A 21,469-nucleotide genomic window follows, 5' to 3' on the forward strand; every position below is an offset into this window, starting at 1 on the left:
GAGGGTGGGCAGAAGGCAAGGAGGAAGCGTGGCAGGGAAGGGAGCGGAGCAGGAGGGGGAGGGACTGGGGGAGCCAAGCGCCATTGGATCCTGAGCCCTGTGTTGGGGCTCACAGCCCAACATGGGACTCCTTATTCTGAGCCAGCTCAGAAACAAATAGCCCCATGTGGGGCTGCTTCCCTTACTCAGGGGAAGGGGATGAAAGTCCCCTTCCCCTGAGGAGCTGCCGTGGGCTGCCTGGTATGTTTAGGATGCTGCGGCAGCCATTTTAGGTGCAGTGGCAGCCCCATGTGCTGGGCAGTTCTTGATAGGGCTGTGAACTAGCACATGTCATACAGGTACTCAGACTGGACAGAAGTGCCAGATTTTCAATAATTTAAACAAATTAGATAATATGGAAAGTGAGTTGTGGCTCTTGAGGACTCAGTGAGGAGGGGAACCACTAACAGTACACTATAAACCAAGTGAGTTGAACAGAAGCTACAGCCCGCCCTGGTTCTTCAAACTCTGAAGATCTTAATTAATCCTTTCATCCTCTATATATTCCTACACAAAATCTCCTAATCGGGATTTGTGCACAGTGGGTAGTGAGATAAATTTTATCCATACAGAGCAAATGCTGAATGTCACCTTTTGTCCTTCAGCAGAGAGAATGATTTGCTCAAGGTAATGTATCTTTTCTTCTCTCCTTGCCTGCCCCGCAGTCATAGATACCACTCCAGGCTACAAAATTTGATAGCTCCTGCAAGCATTTGTTGCTACTCCTGAAGTTTCTATGACCCTTCTGCAATTCTAACCATGGACCATCATCACCTCTGATAGAACGGTCTATTCCTTCTCTAATCTGGCCACCTCCATTTGGCTTCTACACCCACATTTTCAGTTTCTTCCTTCTCTGGTTTTCTGCTTCTTCTGTTTCCTGTTATGCAGTGGCATCACTAGGGTTTGTGTCACCTGGTGTGGGAGGCCAGTGACAGCCCAATCCTATCCACACTTTCCTGGGAGTAAGCCCTATTGACTCTAATGGGACTTACTTCTGAGTAGACATGTATAGGATTGGGCTGTGAGTCACCCCATGATGGAACCTCCTCCCATGCAGTGGACAGGACAGTGCCCCAGGCAGTGGGCATGGTGACATATCATCATCCCACCCCTGCCGGTTTTTTTGGCTATAACTTTTGATAGAATAGAGATAGTTCAGTCTGGTTTGTTTCATTGCATTCTGCATGCAATTCCACATCGAATGATATATAACATGAAGGTATTATTTGGAAAACCAAAATTTTACAAATTTTGACCTGTAGTGGTGTCACCCCCCATGTGCATCACCTAGTGTGGCCTGCACTCCCCAGCAACGCCACTGCTGTAATGTCTTTGCTTCTTGCTAGTAAGGCATTAGGGTAAGTGGGTCTCAAACCATGATTCTTAAGTGTCAGATCTCAGCACTGTACCTCCCGTGGCACTAGCACTCTTCCACCTGCAGGCTCAGTAGAATGAGTTCTGGGCTTCAAGGTACCATCAAGGCTGCAGTTTCAGTCTGATTGAACATGCAGTCACCTGTCACCAAGGGCAAAAACCAGTACACTAAGCCCTAAAAAGCCCTGGCCTTGGTACAAACACCTCCTATTAACATCACTGTCAGGACATTGCCTAATGCTCTGTAATGTTTGCTATGTTGCTTTGAATCATTAGCTGCTTTGAATACAATTCAAATATAATTAATGAATAAGTGCTGGCTCACTTTCCCTGATTGCTGTCTTGAATCTTGTCCGAAGATTGGTTTTGACTGTGTACCTGCCTGTAGCTGGCTAAATAATGTTGGCTGTTCTGGAACTTCACCTCTGGCTATTTCGGACCACATGCTTGCTTCTGGCCCACTTGGTCTGACAACCACTTTCTTTGGGTCTTGGAACCCACTGCCTGGAGTGTGACACTTGTTGTGGACTGGTATTACATTGGTAAGGGAAGGAATGTCCTTCCAACCACTTTTCCCACACTTTCTGTAGCTCAGCTCTCAGGTTACAAATTCACTATGCCACAAAATTTCATCAGTAGGGCTGCCATTTAGGAAAGGTGGAACCTTCTCCCCTACCCTTTCAGACTCGGTGGTTATTCTTCAAGAGCATCTGTATGTCTGGTCAGCTCACTGTTACTACACACTGATAGATTATAAAAAGTTAAATAGACCTGTGACTTAAACATCGTAGACATGTGTAGTTGACCTATGTCTAGGGCAGTGTTTCTCAAACTGTGGGTCAACACCTACCAGATGGGTCATGAGCCAATTTCAGGTGGGTCCCCATTCATTTCAATATTTTATTTTTAATGTATTGGACTTGATGCTACCATGGTATGTAACTGCATTTGGGGAAATGTTACAGACCTGCACTTTTAACAAGCTACTATGTGTATTCTTTTAACAATGATAGTCAATGGGACTTACTCCTGGGTAAGTGTGGGTAGGATTGCAGCCTAGGATTGTGAAAAATTTTCCTGCTTGATGATGTCACTTCTGGTCAGGACATCACTTCCGATGGGTCCTGACAGATTCTCATTCTAAAAAATGGGTCCCAGTGCTAAATTCATGAGAACCACTGGTCTAAGGCACAAATCTCTTTGCTTAAAAAAGGGGTGACTTTTTAACGGGGGTTGGAAACATTGCAATCTTTATTAATGAGGTAGATCAATAAACCCTGCAACATATGTTCCTAAAATTCACTCCTTTGTATTGAGGACGCAATCCAAACTGTACCCAAGGTTGGCGCAAATCCCAGCTGTTGCAAAAGTGCCGTAAGACACTTCTGTGATGACTCGGGAGCAGGCCGCGCTGGCAGAAGTTTGCACACTGGCCTGCTTCCACTGGATCCAACCCTGGATCTGGTGAGTAAATGCTGGCCTGGGAAGGCTGGCACAGGGGCTTTGGGAGGGTGTTCTGGGCAGGGGAAGGGCGGGCAGTGGGCAGCCAGGTGCGAGGACTGAGCCCAGGTGAGGAGTGGTGCCAGGATCCGGCACTTGAGCCAGATCCTTACCCCCCTCCAAAGCAACCTAGCCTTACGCCAGGCTGCTTGCATCTGTGCCACCTCTTCAGGTGAATTCCCCTTACTCAGAGTTGTGCAGCAACCTGGCCCAGCCCTGCTCTGAATGCAGAGCAGGCCATCTGGCCTGCCTGTTCCAGTGCATGATAGGACTGGGCTGAGAGTCTTGAATATGTCTAAGAACAAGCCTCTAAATATTGTTGACAATGCCTCCCCCTGACCTCCACCCTGAAATCAAACACACCCTGAAATATCTTTGGCTCCCTACTGAAATCTGACATGGTGCCCTGTTCTGAAGTTTGGTTTCAGAAATCGAAGTTATGACTGGAATGATTGGGTGACCCCTGGTTTCCCTTTTGGATCTGTAATTTAATTATTAGAAGCTGTCCATTTGAAGGACAGTAATGGCGGCGGGTGAGGGGAGAAGGATACATTCCACAGGAACACTTACTCATGCTGGGATAATTGGAGCTGGCTTTTGGAAACGGGTAAATCTTCTGACTAATTACAGAATTTTCTCTTACTTTTCCCCCATCTCTGCAGACATTCAGTAGTAAAAGAGGGGCTGTGGGGGGGGGGGATAATTGCATTTATAATAGACAATTAAAATGCAATAATGGACCCATTTATCACAATATTTAGTTATTTAAGCAAGACCTTGATGTAACATAGATAAATATCCCGTGTGCATACTGTGCAAAGAATAAAAACGTTTTAGAGAAATTTAATTCCCTTTAAATTGCTTCGGTATAATCCAAACAAAGGCGTTACAGGTTGTCAAGGCCTCCTAGGGAATTTTACTAATGAGAAAAGGTCATTCTTGGCTACAGGCAGCTTGCTGTTTAAGTGCAGTTGCATTGCAAAACATCGATAACAACAGAATTCATGTCATAAGAGGTGCCCTCCTGTGGAGTTTTGCTTCAAAAAAGAAAATACAGGTGTTATCTGTCACTGACATGAAGAAAAAAAAATCCCCATTGACTCCTACCGCCAATAAATGCCTCTTTTGCCTCTGCCACACTATGGTGGATCTAAGCCTCCGGTATGTAATTGCTATGGTAACATCCTGGTTTTCCCTACCTACCAGACAATCGCAAACATGCCTTTTGTCCTCCTTCGCCACTCCCTCAAGTTTAATTGTCAACATCAGCATGCAAGATTTGATTCCTGGTTTTGAGTTATAAAGTGCTGTGCTTGTTAAGAAAGAAGAATGTGTGATCCTTAGGCTAATTTTTGAACTCAATATACAGATCTGATTTATTACTTGAGACCTCCTCCCCCCCCCCAAAAAAACTCACTTATTGATGTCTACTACACCATCATCCAGCTGTTACAGAAACCAGTAACGTGGTTAGCCATGGGGTTTGTGAGAGAAAGCTATACTTCACCTGCTGTCTTTAGCAGGGGCTCTTATAGGTTTGAATGTCATTTGCTATTATATTTCTTATGTGATTATGCTTGATGTAGAAAGGCGGGATAGAATACTGAACTAAGGGCGCAATCCTAGAATGGACTTTAGCCGGCTCAAGTCCCTTGTGCCAACCTGGGAGGGTCGCAAATGTGCCGTTAAGCACTTTGTTCCTCCTTGAGAGGAAGCTGGACCAGTGCTCTGAGAAGTGCCGGCCTGCAGAGGCTGACATAAGCCTCCGTGCTGGCTTCCCCTCAGATGCTTGCATTGGCCCGGCTGGGCCGACACAAGCGGAAAAGGTAGGCGGAGGAGGCGGGAGGGAGGCATTCCTGGGTGGGGGAGAGTGGTCGGTGGGCAGTCCCGGGGTGGGCGGGTAGAAGGAGGCAGGGCTCCAGTCCTGCCGGATCCCAACCGGATCCCAACCCCCATTCCTGGGGAGAATGAAGCGGCTTCAAGCCGCTCTGCTCTCCTTGGACTTGTGCCACCTCCAGAGGCGTAAGTCCGAGGAGACCCATAGGGGCCATCAGCCCTTACCCAGGGGTAAGGCGAAAAGTTTCCCCTTGCCCCTGGCTAAACCACTTCTGGCCACTATCCACACCATTGGATGCGGAATTCGCAGTGGAGTGCAATGCAAAAAACAGAATTGAAATTGCTCCTTTCGTTCAAGTTATGGCCAAAAAACCGGAAGGAAAAAAAAATACATGGATCCCTATGGAAGGTGAAAGTGAGCCATATCGCGCATACTTGCCATAGTCCGCCCATGAGGAATCCAACCAGAATGGTCCCGATCCAATGGGTGCAGCCCCCAAAACCACAAAAGGGAGAAGGAGGTCCCTGCCTCCCTCCCAGCTGCGTCTGTTAGGCCTGAAACGAAGCCAAGTGGCCACATTTTCTCATGGGTAGGCCAACTTGCCTTAGTCCGTCAGAAAGGGCAGGCAGAGAGGACTCCAAGGACGTCAGAATGGTCCTGATCCAATGAATGCAGCCCCCAAAACACCTGAGAAAGAAGTCCCTCTCTCCCTCTTGCAATCTATTGAGCTCTATGGAAAGCAAACTCAGCCACGTGGTCACGTTACTCGTGAGTAGGCAGACGTGCCTTGCCTTTTGGTCAGGCCAGTCAATATGAGGCCACCAGAAGGGTCCTGATCCGATGGAGCTGGAGTGCAACAAATACTCCAGAAGGCAGCCCCCCCCCCATCTAAAAAGGACACAAAAAGAGGCTTCAACTGATAAGGGGAAAGTTTTCTATTTTGCACTTGCAAAAGCCAGGTGGGTCTTTATCTTGATATGCCTGAAATAGAAGAACTTTAAACTGGGCACTGGGGAGGGCTGGAAATCTCACTGATTCTTTTTTTTGGGGGGAGGGGTGTTACTGCAGACAGGCTACAGAGTAAGCTCCATTGACCACTATGGGACTTACTTCTGAGTAGACATGCATTGGATTGGGCTCACAGGCTGCAATCCTACCCACACTTTCCTGAAAGTAAGCCCCATTGACCACTATGGGACTTACTTCAGAGTAGATTCACTTGGTGGAACAGGACTGGCTCCCCCTTATTTAATTATTTCTTTTATTTTAATTTAATTATTTATAATTATTTATTTTAATTTGCTTGATGATGTCACTTCTGGCTATGACGTCACTTCCAATGGGTCCTGGACAGATTGTCATTCTAAAAAGTGGGTCCCAGTGCTGAAAGTTTGAGAACTGCTGCAATAAGTTGTTAGTAAGTTAACACAGGGGTGTGTGTGTGTGTGTGTGTGTGTGTGTGTGACTCTACAAGTTTTCAAAATCACTAAAATCAGAGTTTGGCGGAATAATCCCATCATGTTATCTATCAATCAATGCGCAATTTCATGCAGAATGCAATGAAACAAACCACATTGAAATATCTGTGTTCTAACAAAAGGTACAGCCAAAAAACCAGTGGGGGTGGGGTGATAGTACATCACCACACCCACCACCTGGGGCGTTGCCCCGCCCACTGCATGGGGTGACACACAGGCCTCCTGCACTGGGTGACACGAATCCTAGTGACCCCACTGTACTGGTGCCTTGTAATAGAAAGAAAAAAATGATGCTTTGGAGGGGAAGGGGTTCATTTAGTGCATGTGTTTACCCGCACTTCTGAATTTCTGCTCATTACCTCAAATTTCCATTTGTAGAGCTAAGCTCTGGCAGATACTCAATCTAATTTTTCCAGCAGAACTGACAGTAATGCATATGTGTTTTTAAGAAGGCTTTATTCCGTTTCACTTTGTATCTCACTCTATCTTCTGGCAGCTCACCGAAAGGGTGGGCGTGCTGGCCTCAGTTCATGATCCACAAGTTGAAGAATACTGGTCTAACTTAACCATGCCAAATGTCCATTCATGGGTACCCATTCATGGGTCATGCAGTGTGCTGAGTTTCAGCAGACTGTGTCTTTGACCTGAACCTCACAGTGAAGCTGCAGAACTGAAAGTCTTAAATGTAGCTGGGGATTTCTGATAGAAATCAGAATTCATAGTAACCATGGAAACAAATAATTTCAAGTAGAGTCTACTCAAACCCTTTTCACATTGGAAAAGAAATGTGTACATTTATTGGAAAGGGCAGGCTGACTTTATGTACGCTTTTGGATTCATCATTAGCAAACATGGTCCTCAGCTGGTTTTTTTTCCCTTCTCCTCCCCTGCAGTGTGCCTTCATATCTTTTTTTAACCTAATGTTGTTTAAAATGCCACTGGATAACTATTTATCTACTAAGTATCTGTACAGTTCATTTAAAGAGCTAATGCTTAGTGAAATTGTTGTTACTTTAGTGGTTAAAAATGACTAATGGTTACAAGTGCTGCTGGAAACAGAACACCTGTCGTATGTTTTTAACCTTATCAGTCTGCATTCAACAGAATATTCGGGGCAGGAAGTCATCTCTCTCATATTACACAGAGAGAGAGAGGTATTGTGACTCACTCTAGATATTTCTCTGGCATTTTGAAATGGAAAAGTGGTTTACCAATAATAGAGATGAGAATAGATTCATCCCCATTACTCTCAGTACATTAATACATACTGAGCCGATTTCTGCCCTGAGATACTATTGAAAAATGCACAGCATGTTGTTCTTTTTGAATATAAAGCCGTTCTGTTGCATGTGTAGAGGAATATCTTAAGCTTGTGAGCATTGCTTTATCAAAGAGTTTGAAAAACAAGCAGCACAAGTAGCTTGAAAAATCAAGCAAAAAGAATTAAGGCCCAATCCTATTTGAACACCGGGTTGCGAGCACACAGATGCTGGCATGATGTCCATCATATCCTAAGTCTGTCCTGGCAGGACCATGCCAGTGGCACACCAACACCGGTATGACAAGGACCATGTGCCAATTCTGTCCTGTGCTTCTTTTTTTAAAAAAAACTTTATTTCTTGTTTTCTATCAAAAATATAATATACATCAATAAACATCTATAAACTAACACAGAAATGTGTACCAAGACACCAAACAGAACCATACAACCAAATGTATGCATCCAACCAGCTTCAATGCTTCAATGCTGGCAGCATTTGGTGGGCCACTGTGAGATGCAGGAAGCTGGACTAGATGGGCCTATGGTCTGATCCAATAGGGCTTTTCTTGTGTTCTTATGTTCTTAAGCAAGTGTAAACTGAATGGGGGCATGCACATGGCCAATTAGCGACCAATTCTGGGGAAACACCCCCACTAGCCACTAGGATTGAATAACGCAGCCACAGATACCACCTCAACCATGGGGAGATGCCTCAAGGACACCTCACGTAACACACACACACACACACACACACACACACACACACCAAAACACAAGGATACCACAGCACCCCCCCTTTATAGGAGTCTTGCTGCTTTGTTACATTGAAATCAATTTGCAAAATTTGCAGGATTTTCATTTTCCCTTCACATCCCGAAGTCAGCATTTCTGTGATCATAATTTGTATGTTTCCATGCCTGTTCAGTCTTTTGAGAATTTGAGTTGTACTGTGAGGGGAACGTACATCTTTCCACAAAGCTCCTGTTCTGTTTACTAGTGACCTCTCCTCTGGTTTCCCTTACAGTTAAAATTGTAAAGGAGAAGCAACATGGCTGATGACAGGAAGGATGAAGCTAAGGCACCGCACTGGTCCTCAAGTCAGATAGCAGAGGCTTCTCACTCGCATTCCCCGGAAATCAAGGAGCAAAGTGGCACCGGAGAAGGACTGGTCAGAAGTGCTAATGGATTTCCATACAGAGAGCATGAAGATGGCGGATATGGTGCACGTGAGCAACAGGGCTCATATTCCAGAACCAAAGAGAATGGAATCAATGGAGAACTAGCTACAGGAGAGAAAGAAACTGCAGGTAAAAGACCCAGAGTCTGTTCCTCTGCCCTTTGTCCTCGACAGCTTTGATTGCAAAGGGGAGTGTGCTTCAGGGGCTTTTTGCCAATTTGCTGTTGTCTGAATCATGTGGATCAAATCAGACTGCAGCAGGAAGTGCAATCCTGCACCTGGAAGGAGGGCACGGTTTTGCTCTTGGGGAACCTATGGCACTGCCTGGGTCAAGTTCTTGGGAGGAAACACAACAAGCAGGAGCAGAGGAGCTCAGTGGCAGAGTGCTTTCTTTGTATGCTGGTTGTCCAATGGTTCAGTCTTTGGCATTTCCAATTAAAAAATGCTTTCCAGTAGTAGAGCTGGAAAAAGGCCTCTGAGAACCTGGAGAGCTGCTGCTGTCAGTGAGAGCCTAAGAACTGCCTTAGGTGGAAAAGGACCAGATTCAGTATAAAGCACATCATACAGGTGGACTGTCGTTGTCTGCAGGGGTTCTGTTCCTGGAACCTCCACAGGTACCAAAAACTGTAGATAATGAAACCCAAGGTTTAAGGCACCTTTAACCCTCCAGAAGCAAGGGGAGCACCACTCCCCTCACATCTGGAGGATGTTCTGAGCACTGGGGATGGCACACCTTCCCTGATGGGGTGGTCCAGTTCCTTGATACTCGGAAGACCTTCTAAAGACTCTGGGTGGCTTAGAAGGTCACTTAGAAGGTTTTTTGGAAAAACTGGAAGTGACGTTTTAGGGCCTTAAAAGGCCTTAAAACATCTTTAAAAGGCCTTAAAGGGCTGGGGAAGCTGATGGAAAAATCCGCAGATAAAAGGCTCAACCTCTATTTTCATAAGTTGTCCTCTTTCTACGGAATAGGTCTTGAGAGTGAAAGCAAGGGCAGATGCTGTCATAAATGATTTCTGTAACTGGTTTACCAAGTTGTTTTGCTTGAAGGAAAAGAAAGCTGCTTGGTATCCAGCACTGAGGAGGTCATTCTAGTCATGACTTTGGGTGTGACTGCTGACCCACAGACTGCTGTTGGATTTCTGTGTTAAATGGAGCATTGTTAGATGTGAATGTGTGACCTGCTGTGAGTGAAGTTGGTCCAGCTGCTTAATGTTACTCTTCCTATGTCTTTGACCTCTTTACATAGTTCCAGATTCCAACCTTACATATACTGCATATGCTCTCTCAGTAGTTGATAGGAAGGATCTTAGACTTGGACTATACAGGCAAGAGAGCCAAACTGGACTGAGGTACTAGAGTGGACTGCACCACTTTAAATGGTAGGTGGGGTTGAATCCCCCCCCCACATTAAACCTCTTTGCATTAGCACACCAGAGGAAAATCGTATATATCTTCTAGTCCAGCTCTTTGCCTGCTTTGTTGATTTTCAGTTCATAGGAAGTTTTTAGCAAGAGGCAAAGGCAAATACTGTATTACAAAGCGCCTGGGCCTATCCAATTTTCCAGTGCCAATGCAGCCTCAATTGAGCCACAAGGTAAGGGAACATTTGTTCTCTTACCTTGAAGAGGCCTCCCTGACTGCCCCCGCAGTTTGCAGTGCATGCCCTTTTGGCATGGCTTCATCAGCACTGGAAAGTTGGATAGGATTGGGCCAGAAAGGTCTGAAGTGGTGCAGTTAATTGTACCACCTTAGGAGAATTATTGCCTTATCATTCTGCATGTGTAAGTCAAGCCTAAGAGATTAACATTAATCACCTTATGAAATTAGTATTGTTTATTTGCATCTGGAAAGATTCATTTGCCTCTGCACTATCTTGGCATTTTAAGTTTTATGGCAAATAATTTTTACTGCAGTAAACATACAGTTAAGACAGACTCTTCAAACTGCTTGTCTTTGAATTAGAGTAATTTTATATGACCAGGAGGATTACGTGATAATCCTAAACTATGACATTTCAGGTTGTGAGTTGTAGAACAGGGGTTTGTTCAAATGCTTCTCCCATTATTAATAACAGCAACAAACAAACAAACCTCCCAGCTCATGCAAATAATGTTAGGAAGAAGGGTCTGGACTAGTCTTCTCTGTCAGCATGCTACTTTTAAGTACATAAAGTGGTTTTACCATTCAAATATGCAATTCCCCCCATGTGCAGCCAAAAGTGGAACAGTCCAGGAAGGGCTTTACCACTGGGGTTTGCTGATTGTATACTCTGCTCCTTGGGAGAGTCCTCCAGAAATAAGGCGATTGAGGAGAGTTCATAAGACCACGTAATTTAGATGATGGGGTAATCAGTTCTTCTGCAGTGCAGGTGACATTCACTGTGATACAGAAACCTGGGAAAGAAATGTAAATGTGGAGCGAGTTATCTGATTGGGCTCCCTTCTTCAGCATTGCGCAGTAATTCAGGGAGAATTGATGCTGATTTCCTGTCACAGGAGATAAGAAAGAAGAGAGAGCAGATTTGCTGCTGAAAACATTTTGCTACATGTTGTGTTCAAGTTTCCCCTCAGCATCAATAGGTGCTCAGGATGCTTAATGCGTTCTGTGTAGTAACATTCTTGTCAAAACACCTTGCTTCCTTGCAACTGAGTGTGCTCAAACTACCTAAAATATAGGTATCCTCCTGTATCCAAATCCTGATCTGCTCCCCCACCCCCTGCGCTGGATAAAGCGCACCTTTTTCAGCATGGCTGCACCAGTGGGGGTGGGGAGGATAGGATTGGACCCCTAGTTTGCTGCAGAGTAACTTTTGCAACAAAGAAATTCCAATTTTATCAATTGGTTATGAGCAGATTAAACTGTGCCAATAACGCAATTTGTGAAGCCATTTTTTTCCTCTTTTGACTTAATGGAGCAGTCACATTTGTTTGATTAAGTTGTAAGCTCTGTGCATCATCAACACACAGGATAACAGCTTATCGGAGACAGTGGCTCCCACGCATGACGAAGTGCTTTGTCTTAATTGCAGAATAGCTGAGGGAAAGCGGGAATGTGACTCATGGAATGTGGGTGGGTAAGGAGTGGGCAGAAAAAGTAGGATATGGGTCTTCAGACATGGAGAGGGAGCTGTGAAGGGCGAAAGAATCAATCATCTGGGCTACTGGAAAGTGTCGCTACGTTTCTACTAATTATATATGTTTTGAAAGTGTTTGTTGACTTGTGGAAAATAACTGCTAGCTACCGGAAACCAGTGCCAAACTGGGAAGTTGCATTCTTCCCAGTTGAGCATCCACTTTGGGGAACCTGTTAGCACCACCTCCCAGCTGAATTTTGGTGGAGATTCATGCCATAGTGACAGCACCCATATCAACCCATGCACCCTCACTCATGCCTCTGAAACCATGGGCAACATGTAGTAACAAACTGTGGCATATTTTCAGAATTCTTATTATGGTTATATAAATACAAGACTGGACATCCAGAGAATGTTTTTCACTGGTGATATCAATACATTTTTCTTTAGCTGAACATGTCTTCTAAATGCCAGAATGCTAAGCAGTGGAAATTTGTGTTTTCACATGAACAACTACAACCATGCATGCTAAGAGGATCATCTTAGCACCATTTACTAGCTGTTGTCAGTGCTGTATGAAAAAGCTATCCATAATTTCTCAGCAATTAGACAGTTTTAAATCTCCAAGCCCTAAAGTTGCTTCATAAGTTGATGGACGGAAAGTATTTCTGTTAAAACATAATGGAAATTTAGAGGGAACTTGCTAGCCTCAGACTTTGGAACTGAAAAGTAATGGGCAGCCCGATCCTAACTAAATCTCTTTGTGGCAATGCACAGCACCAGCGTGGGCTATGCTGCATTCCATTTGGGAATTTTGGCTGCTGCGTTCAGCACAGTCCAAGTCAATCCAAGTCAGCATGAAGAGCAGTCAGTCCAATGTTAACAAATCCAAATCAGTTTCCCACAATACACAGTCAAGGTTCAGTAATACCTTACACACACACACACACACACACACACACACACACACACACAGTCACACACAGTCACAGTCACACAGTCACAGTCACAGTCACAGTCACAGTCACAGTCACTGCCAGCAGTTCCTCAATTGTCTCCAACCACTCCCTTACTGCTGCACTGGAGGTTCAGCATACTAGCCCTTAAGTGGTGTGGTCAGCCAATCAGCGTAGGCTTGGTTACACCCAGGGTGTGGCTGTTACAGGTGTGTGCTGATTTTTCTGACTCAGCAGCCTGCACCTGCTCCTGGACCAATTTGTTAGCTGTGTTTCTGTCTTACTCAGAACTCAGAGCTAACATGCTGGAGGTCTCCCTTAAATCTGGAAAATATAAAAACTATCAGACACACACAGCAACTGAGACTGACAGAGGAAACAGCATATTCGTTCTCTTGTCTCATGCTCTCTCTCTGGGTTGCTGCACTTGTGTAGTTGAATTTGTGCAAGTAAAGTGCATGTAAGATGTGGATCGACTGTACTTATTAAACTCCACATGCAGTAGTGAGATGAACTGCTTGTCTGTTGGCATGATTCCTCAGACATTTTTTGATCCAGTCATTACATATAGTTTGATTCTCCTTTGAGGGTAAGTAGGGGGTCTTCCAGCAAAATGTTTTACCAAAGAATGATTTTTTTTCTTTTTATCTTTACTCAGTCTGGAATTATACACTGTCCCAACAAACTCCTTTCTTTTTTGCTTGCTGCCTCTTTATTCTTGAAACTCACTTTCAGATCACATCAACAGCATGTCTACACTGGTGTTTTTAATGTCTCTTCCTTCCATTTACTTTTCTCCCAGCACTATCTGGCTTTCTGAAATTGTAGTATTTAGTGTTTGCCTCCCCAGTATCTCTCTCTCTCTCTCTCTCCTGACAGACATTTACCTGTTTTTGTAATGGAACCCTTTTTAATTCTAATATAGCAGTGGTTCTCAAGCTTTTAGCACATGGACCCACTTTTCAGAATGACAGTCTGTCCATGACCCACCAGAAGTGATGTCATAGCTGGAAGTGACATCACCAAGCAAATTAAAATAAATTATTATAAAGAATTAAAGTTAAACAATTAAATAAAGGGAAGCCAGCCCTGTTCCACCAAGTAAATTTTCTCTGTAGCCTGCCTGCAGTAACACCCCCACTACAAAAAAATCAGTAAGATTTTCAGCCCTACCCAGTGCCCAGTTCAATTTAAGTTCTTACTTTTAAACCATATCGTTATCCAGACCCACCTAGCTTTACAAGTCTAAAAAAGAAAAAAAAAATTCACCTTACCAGCTCAAGCCTCTGTTTTATTCTTCTTTTTATTGGGCTGCCTTCTGAAGCGTTTGTTAAACTCCGCTTTCATCAGATCTGGACCATTCTCGTGGCCTTGCATTGCCTGACCTGACCACGAGCCAAGGCACATTTGCTTACTTGTGGTGAACACGAATGTGTAGCTTAGTTTCACTTTTCATAGGGCTCATTACATTTGTCAGTTTGAAAGGAGGAACTTTCTTCTTGGGTGTTCTTTGGGGGCTGCATTCATCCGATTGGGACTGTTCTGGTGTTGTTGGATTCCTCTCAGCCTTCCCTTTCCAGTGGACTAAGGCAAGTTCACCTATTCATGAGTAAACGCACAATATGGCTCAGTTTCACTTTCCATAGGGCTCCATGCATTTGCCTTCTCAGCTATCAGCTTATTATTTAAAGCTTAGTGACCCACGAAGTCTGTCTCGACCCACAGTTTGAGAAACCCTATAGTAGAGCATAAGGGAGCCAAATGTTTTGTGCTTAAAAAGAGATCGCCACTATCACCATCTTGTTTGATCATTGCTTTTAAAAAACCAAGTCTTATTTGAGACTAATAAAATGCTCATATAGCCAAAGCAGTAGTATTTTGGTTAAGTGAGTAACTGTTTACATCCTGCTCCTTCATTTTAACCGGACCTTGGATCATATTGCCTGTTTATTTGATATATGTGGAAGAAACAGAGGTTTCAACTTTAAATTCTAATGATTCTGTCTGTGATATTCTGGGTTACATTTTTGTCTTGGATGTACGACTTAGGGCACAATCCTGGCCCTGAAACAGGCTGGCGCAAGTTCCTCTGCGCTAGTCTCGGAGTGTCACAAAGGTGCCATAAGGTACTTCTGCAATTAATCAGGAGCCAGGAGGCTGGTACACAGATGTGCACTGGCCTCCAGAGGCTGCCTGTAACACCATTGCGCTGGAGGAAAGGTGAGGCTGCGCCGGAGGGTGGGACCAGGATCCAGCATTTGTGCTGAATCCTAGGCCCGGTCTCTGACAACCTGGAGCAGCTCCAGGCCGCTTGAATCTGTGCCATCTCTTTAGGTGGTGTAGATTCAAGTAGCCCCATTGGGGCTGCTGCGGTGTTACTCAGATAATGAATTCCCCTTGCCCCAGGCTGAGCAGACAACAGCCCCAACCCCGTGCTGGATACGGGGCTAGCCAGTCTCCCTGTCCCAGTGCAGGTTAGGATTGGGCTACCCGGCAGCTAACAATATGGGTGGGACTGGGATTCCTAAAGGACTGTCTTCCCCATATTACTCATACCCTAAGGTCTACTGGTGGAAGGCCCTTTTGCATAGCCCTCTTTTGTCTAAGGAAAGTTTGGAATGCGTTGATAGGAGTCACTCTTGATGGTGACTCTCTTGCTCCTTCTCTCTCTAGGGCAGTAGTTCCCAAAATGTGGGTCACAAGTTTGCCAGTGCAAGTTCGAGGAGAGAAAGGGGGCAGGTGGCTCTTGTCGGAGGGGATAAGATCCTTCACCCACCGCCCGTGATGGATCCTCCCCCTCCCTGCCCCATTATTCCCCCCTCCCTGCCCAGTTTTTCCCCCTCTGCCTCTGTTCCACCCTCCTGCCTCTCCCGTCAAGTAGCTCGTTCCTCTAGCCCAGCCATTTTCAACTACTTTGCTGTGGCACACTGGTGTGCTGTGGATGGTCTACAGGTGTGCCGCGGGAGTTTGGGAGAGGATCATTTGTTAGTAGGGCCACTGGGGGATGCGAGCCCCTGCTGTCAGTGTGGTGTGCCTTGTCAATAGTCAAAAATCTGATGGTGTGCTTTGACAGTTTTAGTGTCTTGTCAATGTGCCATGAGACAAAAAAGGATGAAAATCGCTGCTCTAACCCCACCCCCATTGCTGAACTCTTTTGGTTACTTCAATTCGCATATAGAGAGTGTTTTCTTTTATCATCATAATCTAGATCAGGGGTGCCCAAACCCCGGCCCTGGGGCCACTTGCGGCCTTCGAGGCCTCTCAATGTGGCCCTGAGGGAGACCCCAGTCTCCGATGAGCCTCTGGCCTTTGGGAGATTTGTTGGAGCCCGCACTGGCCCAATGCAAGTGCTCTCAGCGTGAGGGCAACTGTTTGACTTCTTGAGTGAGCTGTGGGATGAGGTCTTCCTCCACCGCTTACTGTTTCACTTCTCTGATGCAGTAGCAGTAGCAAAGGAAAGGCCAGCCTTGCTTTGTGCAAGGCCCTTTATAGGCCTTGAGCTATTTCAAGACCTTCATTCATTCATTCCTATAAGTTCATCTTTAATATATTCATTTATGCAAACTTATGTAAATTTATTCAAATTTTAAATGTAAATTAATTCTTTTTTTCCCCTGGCCCCTGACATAGTGTCAGAGAGATGATGTGGCCTTCCTGCCAAAAACTTTGGACACCCGTGATCTAGATCAGTGATTGTCAACCTTTTTCATTTCACGGCACACTGACAAGGCATTAAAATTGTCAAGGCACTCCATCAGGTTTTTGGCAATTGACAAGGCACACCATGCTGCTAGTGGAGGCTCACATCCCCCATTGGCCCTACTAACAAATGACTTCCCCCCAAATTCCTGTGGCACACCTGTGGACCACTCGCGGCACACCAACGTGTCACGGCACAGTGGTTGAAAATGATATACAATGCCTATAAAAAGCAATTCCCCCTTTGCTCACTTCTGTTTGTCAGTGATGGAACTAGAGTGAGGGAGACCATTTTTAGCTTCATTAAAATCAATTGAATTTCCTTCAGAAAAAAAATATTTGAGGATGGGAATGTTAATGTGAAATATGCAATTTTTCGGAAATCTAACCTCTGGGAAAATTGCCCCCCCCAATGTATTTTGTCCCTTCTGCATTCCCTGATTTTTGTGGGACTGTCACTGAGTCCCAAACACATGTTTGAAATGTGCCACTTTTAATCAAGGAAGTATAAGAATAGATGCAATACATTCTGAGATGTAGTAACACCCAACTCTATTTTTCATTGATCTGTGATCCATGTGACTGGAGCCCCAATCTTATTGGTTATTGGTTATAAGAAGTTGCTCAAGTGTAGCAATAGGCCATTGCATATTGGCAGAGTTTCATTGTTACAGTCCCCCTCAAGGAGCATGAATGCAAAGGAGTGATTAGCTAGCAGGCAGGCATGATGTCTCTGTAAGTGGCTCTTTGTCAGTTTGTGAGTGATAGGTGAGTGAAAGGCCTAGGTATGAATGAAGGCAGTAAGGAAAGCAGTAATGCCAGGTTTGTATCTCTTGAATAAGGAAATGTGAGAGGTTGTTGAGGAAAGAAAAAAAGTGAATGATAAGGTGAATGATGAGCAGATCTGAAAATCAAGGTTATTCCCTGTTTAGCAAGGCCCATCCTATGTGGACAGGATATAACCTTATTCGTACTGGATCTACTGTAGCCCAAGTGCAACACTATGAGAAAAATGTGTGCAGGTGGTTCTTAATCTATAAAACTCCTTTTTACATTGCTTTCCTGTCTTTGGTCTGGAGGAACACTGAGCAATTAAGCCATGCAAGACTGTATGAACTTCTAATCTCCCTGCAGTCTGTTCTCTGCAGTCTTTTCTTGTAAGTCTAATTTTCCTGTAGGCCATGTTCAGAGATGGTGCTGCTGTTCAGTAGAAAATGTTCCTCAGCCAGGCAAAATGACTGCCTGTGATGACATCTGCTGACTCTGCAGTATGCGGGCGATTCAGAGATGCTTGTTCCAGCTTCAGTTGCCCTTAACTTTCAGCAGGCACCTTACCTACCCTGTTGCAAATCTACAAGTAATTTCCTAGTGATTCACAGTGAAACCGAAAGATGCCTCTAGTTCCTGAAATGCATATCCATACTCTCTCGCTTTGATATTTGGGAGTGTGAGATCTGCTCCCAAAGCCTGTCGTTTTTTCTTAAGGGATATGAAGAGGCTGCTGAGGCTGAATTGTATTGGTTCTTTTTTATTAGAGTTGCTTTGGATAGAAAATCTATGTAGATACATTTTTTCTTGTTCCAGTCCATTTTTCAAATCCCCTCTTCTGTTTCCTCTGCATGCATGCATACTCACGCACACACAAACACCCCCCCCCCCACTGGTCTTGGAAGTGTTGCATTCTGTTCTCATTGTAGCATTGCAGCATTTATAGTCCTTGCAATCAGGGAACCAAAAAGAGTCTTAATAGAATTAAACAGGGAAGTTTAGTTAAACGGCTTAAGTCTGTCACTTGACCAGTGGTGGCACAATCCAAAAAAACCGCCTGATACCACCTTGGGTCTGTTGCCTCTTTTTAAACTTTTTAAAAGAAAGCAATTGCTTACCATGCCGCTTGCACTGTTTCTTCAGCTGCAGAAGTTCAACTTGTTAGATTTGAAAGGACTTGCAAATGAAGGAGCTCCGCTTGCTGCATTTGCATAGTCCCTGTACATAAAACCAGAAATTCTGAATTTCTGTATTAGAAGAAAATGCAAGCAAGATAAGGAGGCAGTCGATCAACTTTTCACTGACTTTTAATGGGTTGGATCTGCAGTAACCTGAAGTGAGGACATGGCAGCAACAGACTCTGAGCAAAGGGCGCCCTGAATCCACCATCCTCTGCCCCCCCCCATCTGCTACTGATGTATCACCTTACCTAGTGGCCGGGCTGCCATTGCACTTAGGGGATGACAGTAGGCCTCTAGCTTCAGACATGCAGTTTTTGTTACATAGTATCTAGTCAGTAGAGCATGCAACTTAAAGAAGAAAGTAGTAGGCCTATAAATAACACAACACAACCATATATGGATGTGAACTGACCTGGAATGTATTGAAAATTACAATATCTAAAAGACCAACACGGATAGTAGAGCTTTTAACTGTAAATTTGATGTCTGAAAAGGCCTTACATACTAGCCACACATGTCTCTCCTTGGTCTATCCATGCTCAGCCTGAGCTAGTCTGCCTCAACAAGCCACAGCTGAAGCCAAGAGGAAACTTTCCTGCCTTCTTGCATCTCTGAACTTCTCAGCACCACTAGCTGCTGCAGCCATTGATGTGTTGGGGGGCAAAGCGAAGAGGGGGTTGTGCTGCTCCAACATATCTAGCCCCTTTCCCAAATCCTGGAACAAGTGGAACATAGGATCCCCCAGTCCTCCTCAAGGCACCTGCTTACTGTCCCCTAGAGATGCCTGCCACAGCCACTCCCTTGGCAGCAGATGCTGGACTCTTCACAGGCTCTTGCAGATGAAGCCCACAGTGGCAAGCAAAGGGGTAACCTCAGATTCCATCTTGTCCTAGCAATGTCACAGCAGAGGCAGTCCAGACTCACCAAAATTGGCTGCCATCCTCATGTATGATCATGGCCCACCTGGTACCCCACAAGCTGGAGCACTGTGAAATGGACCCAAAACCTTCTCTTGCACTGCCGGCCTGCCAGAACTCTTCTGTTATGACATACTGCCCAGTGCCAAACTGCCACATCCAGGTCAAACCTAAGCCTGGAAAAAGGGAGGGAAACCACCTCCCTCAGCCCATTATGACCCCCTCCTCTCCCTAAAAATGTTGTCAGCAGGTGATCGACTTCATCACATGTGTTCAATAACCATAAAACAGCTTGTGAGAGAAATGCCACAAATGCCTACAAATGTTGCTTGTGACTCCTAAAATTGCAGTCCTCACACTAAGCAGCCAAACTAGAACTCTGCCGTGTGTTTGAATCCATTCCTTCATTATCATTTGCCTTCCTCCCTCTTGCTATTTATCACATCTCACCAATACATGTTGTTGTTCCCCCATTCTAACTAATGAAATTCAGCCCTATCCAGACTTCCCTCATTTTTACCCCACAACAAACCCCTACCCACGGGATTTGCTGCAGGGCAAGGGGTTTTATCTAAACGTGTCTACGGCTCCTGTGTTTATTCTGCTCAATAATTATTCTGCCAAAGCCTGAAGTATGATTCTCATCCTGTCACTGATTAGTCCCATGGAGAAGACGTTGTTAATTAACTACTCTAATTTTGCTTCTTTCTTTTCCCTAAGGGAATTATGATAGCAATTACACTAGGCATTGCGCATTATTCACCTTCCTGATTTAGACTCTGGCAGGTACACAGTATACATTATATTGATGCTTGGCACGTTGAAAATTTTTGTGTTTCTATGTCATTGTACATGGTGCTTTGTGCAGAATGAGAGGAAAGATCCTTGCCCCAAGGGGTTTACAGTCACTCTAGATAGATATCAGTGGCGTAGCTAATGATCGTGTAGCCCGGTGCCAAGCTCAAAATGATGCCCTGGAAGTGATGTCACAACCGGAAATGACGTCATGCCCAGGCTTTTTAAAAAGTGAAAATGGGGGGGGGGAAACCTGCCTCCTCCCCCCAGCAGATCGCCACCCACTTGCTCTGCCACCTCCCCGCAGCCAGTGGCATAGCTAAGGCATCTATGGGCTATCTGGAGTCAAAGAACATTTGTAGTTCCCCCTGACAAAATCAAATTTAATTAAGTAAATAAATAAAACGTGTGCCCCTGATTGGTCTGAGACACTTTACTGGGGTGAAGAGGGACGGTTTTTCTCCCCCTGCTAAATATAAGAGGAGCACCACTTGGAAAGGTGCCTTTTTAGCCCGGTAGCAAGGGTAACTGTATTATGATACATGGAAATAAGAGCTGGCTCATATTAACACCTTATTGGTTCCATGCTGTATCATAATAACATCTCATTGCAACATGTCAATAACATAATAACACAACAATCTCAGGACAGTCAGTCTCATAGGTCAGTTCTGAGTTTAAAAATCTACTTTCTGTTGTGCTTTCATTTTCTGCTTAATTGGCCATATCTTCTGATAGAATACAGATATTCCAGTGCAGTTTATTTCATTGCATTCTGCATTAAATTACCTTTCCTATGATATGTAACATGATAGTATTATTCATGCACACCAAGATTTTCACAATTTTGGTCACTAGTGTCAAGTTCAGCTTGTTGCCCCCCTAAAGCTTGATGCCCGGTACAACTGCTACCCCCTACACCTCCTTAGCTATGCCACTGATAGATATAAGGGAAACACCAGAGGAAAGTCAGAAAAAAATGGAGGCAGGGATAAACAGAGGAAGCGTAAGGGATTATTTCAGGTACATGTACTTTTAAAACTTAATTGCTTCTTTTTTGTTTCAATGCCAAATCTCTCAGTGCCAAATCTCTTGATCTCATTGGTCTTTTGAGAATTTCTTCAGCTCTTCCTCTCACTGCTGTTGCCAACTGGTATCCATTCTCCCTCTGATTCTGTGTTCCTACCTAGGCTGACCCAAGACCTTCTAACATCTGAGGTGGTATGTCATATGCTGCCCCCCATGCCTGCTAATGTGCCAGCCTCTGCTCCTCCCACTTTCTATGGTTTTAGCTCAGCACTCCCTTCCCCTCCACATTTCCTCTTCCTCTCTGTCCCCCTCTTCCTTTCCACTTCCACAGGAAGTGGAAGGAGAAAGAGGAACAGCAGAGGCAAATAGTGTAGGTGGGCAG

The 21,469-nt window shown here is 44.7% G+C and overlaps 1 protein-coding gene across 1 annotated transcript in view; it reads left to right on the plus strand.

Annotated features, from left to right (window-relative positions):
- Nucleotides 1-8,540: 8,540 nt before the first annotated feature.
- MAP2 (microtubule associated protein 2) overlaps nucleotides 8,541-21,469 on the plus strand; it is a 119,283-nt gene continuing 106,354 nt past the window's right edge. The window contains exon 1 of the mRNA XM_066622038.1: nucleotides 8,541-8,799. Coding sequence (XP_066478135.1) covers nucleotides 8,541-8,799 — 259 coding nt within the window. The remainder of the gene's footprint in view (nucleotides 8,800-21,469) is intronic.

This window comes from Tiliqua scincoides, chromosome 1, assembly GCF_035046505.1.
Source record: "Tiliqua scincoides isolate rTilSci1 chromosome 1, rTilSci1.hap2, whole genome shotgun sequence".
NCBI classification, from domain to species: Eukaryota; Metazoa; Chordata; class Lepidosauria; order Squamata; family Scincidae; genus Tiliqua; species Tiliqua scincoides.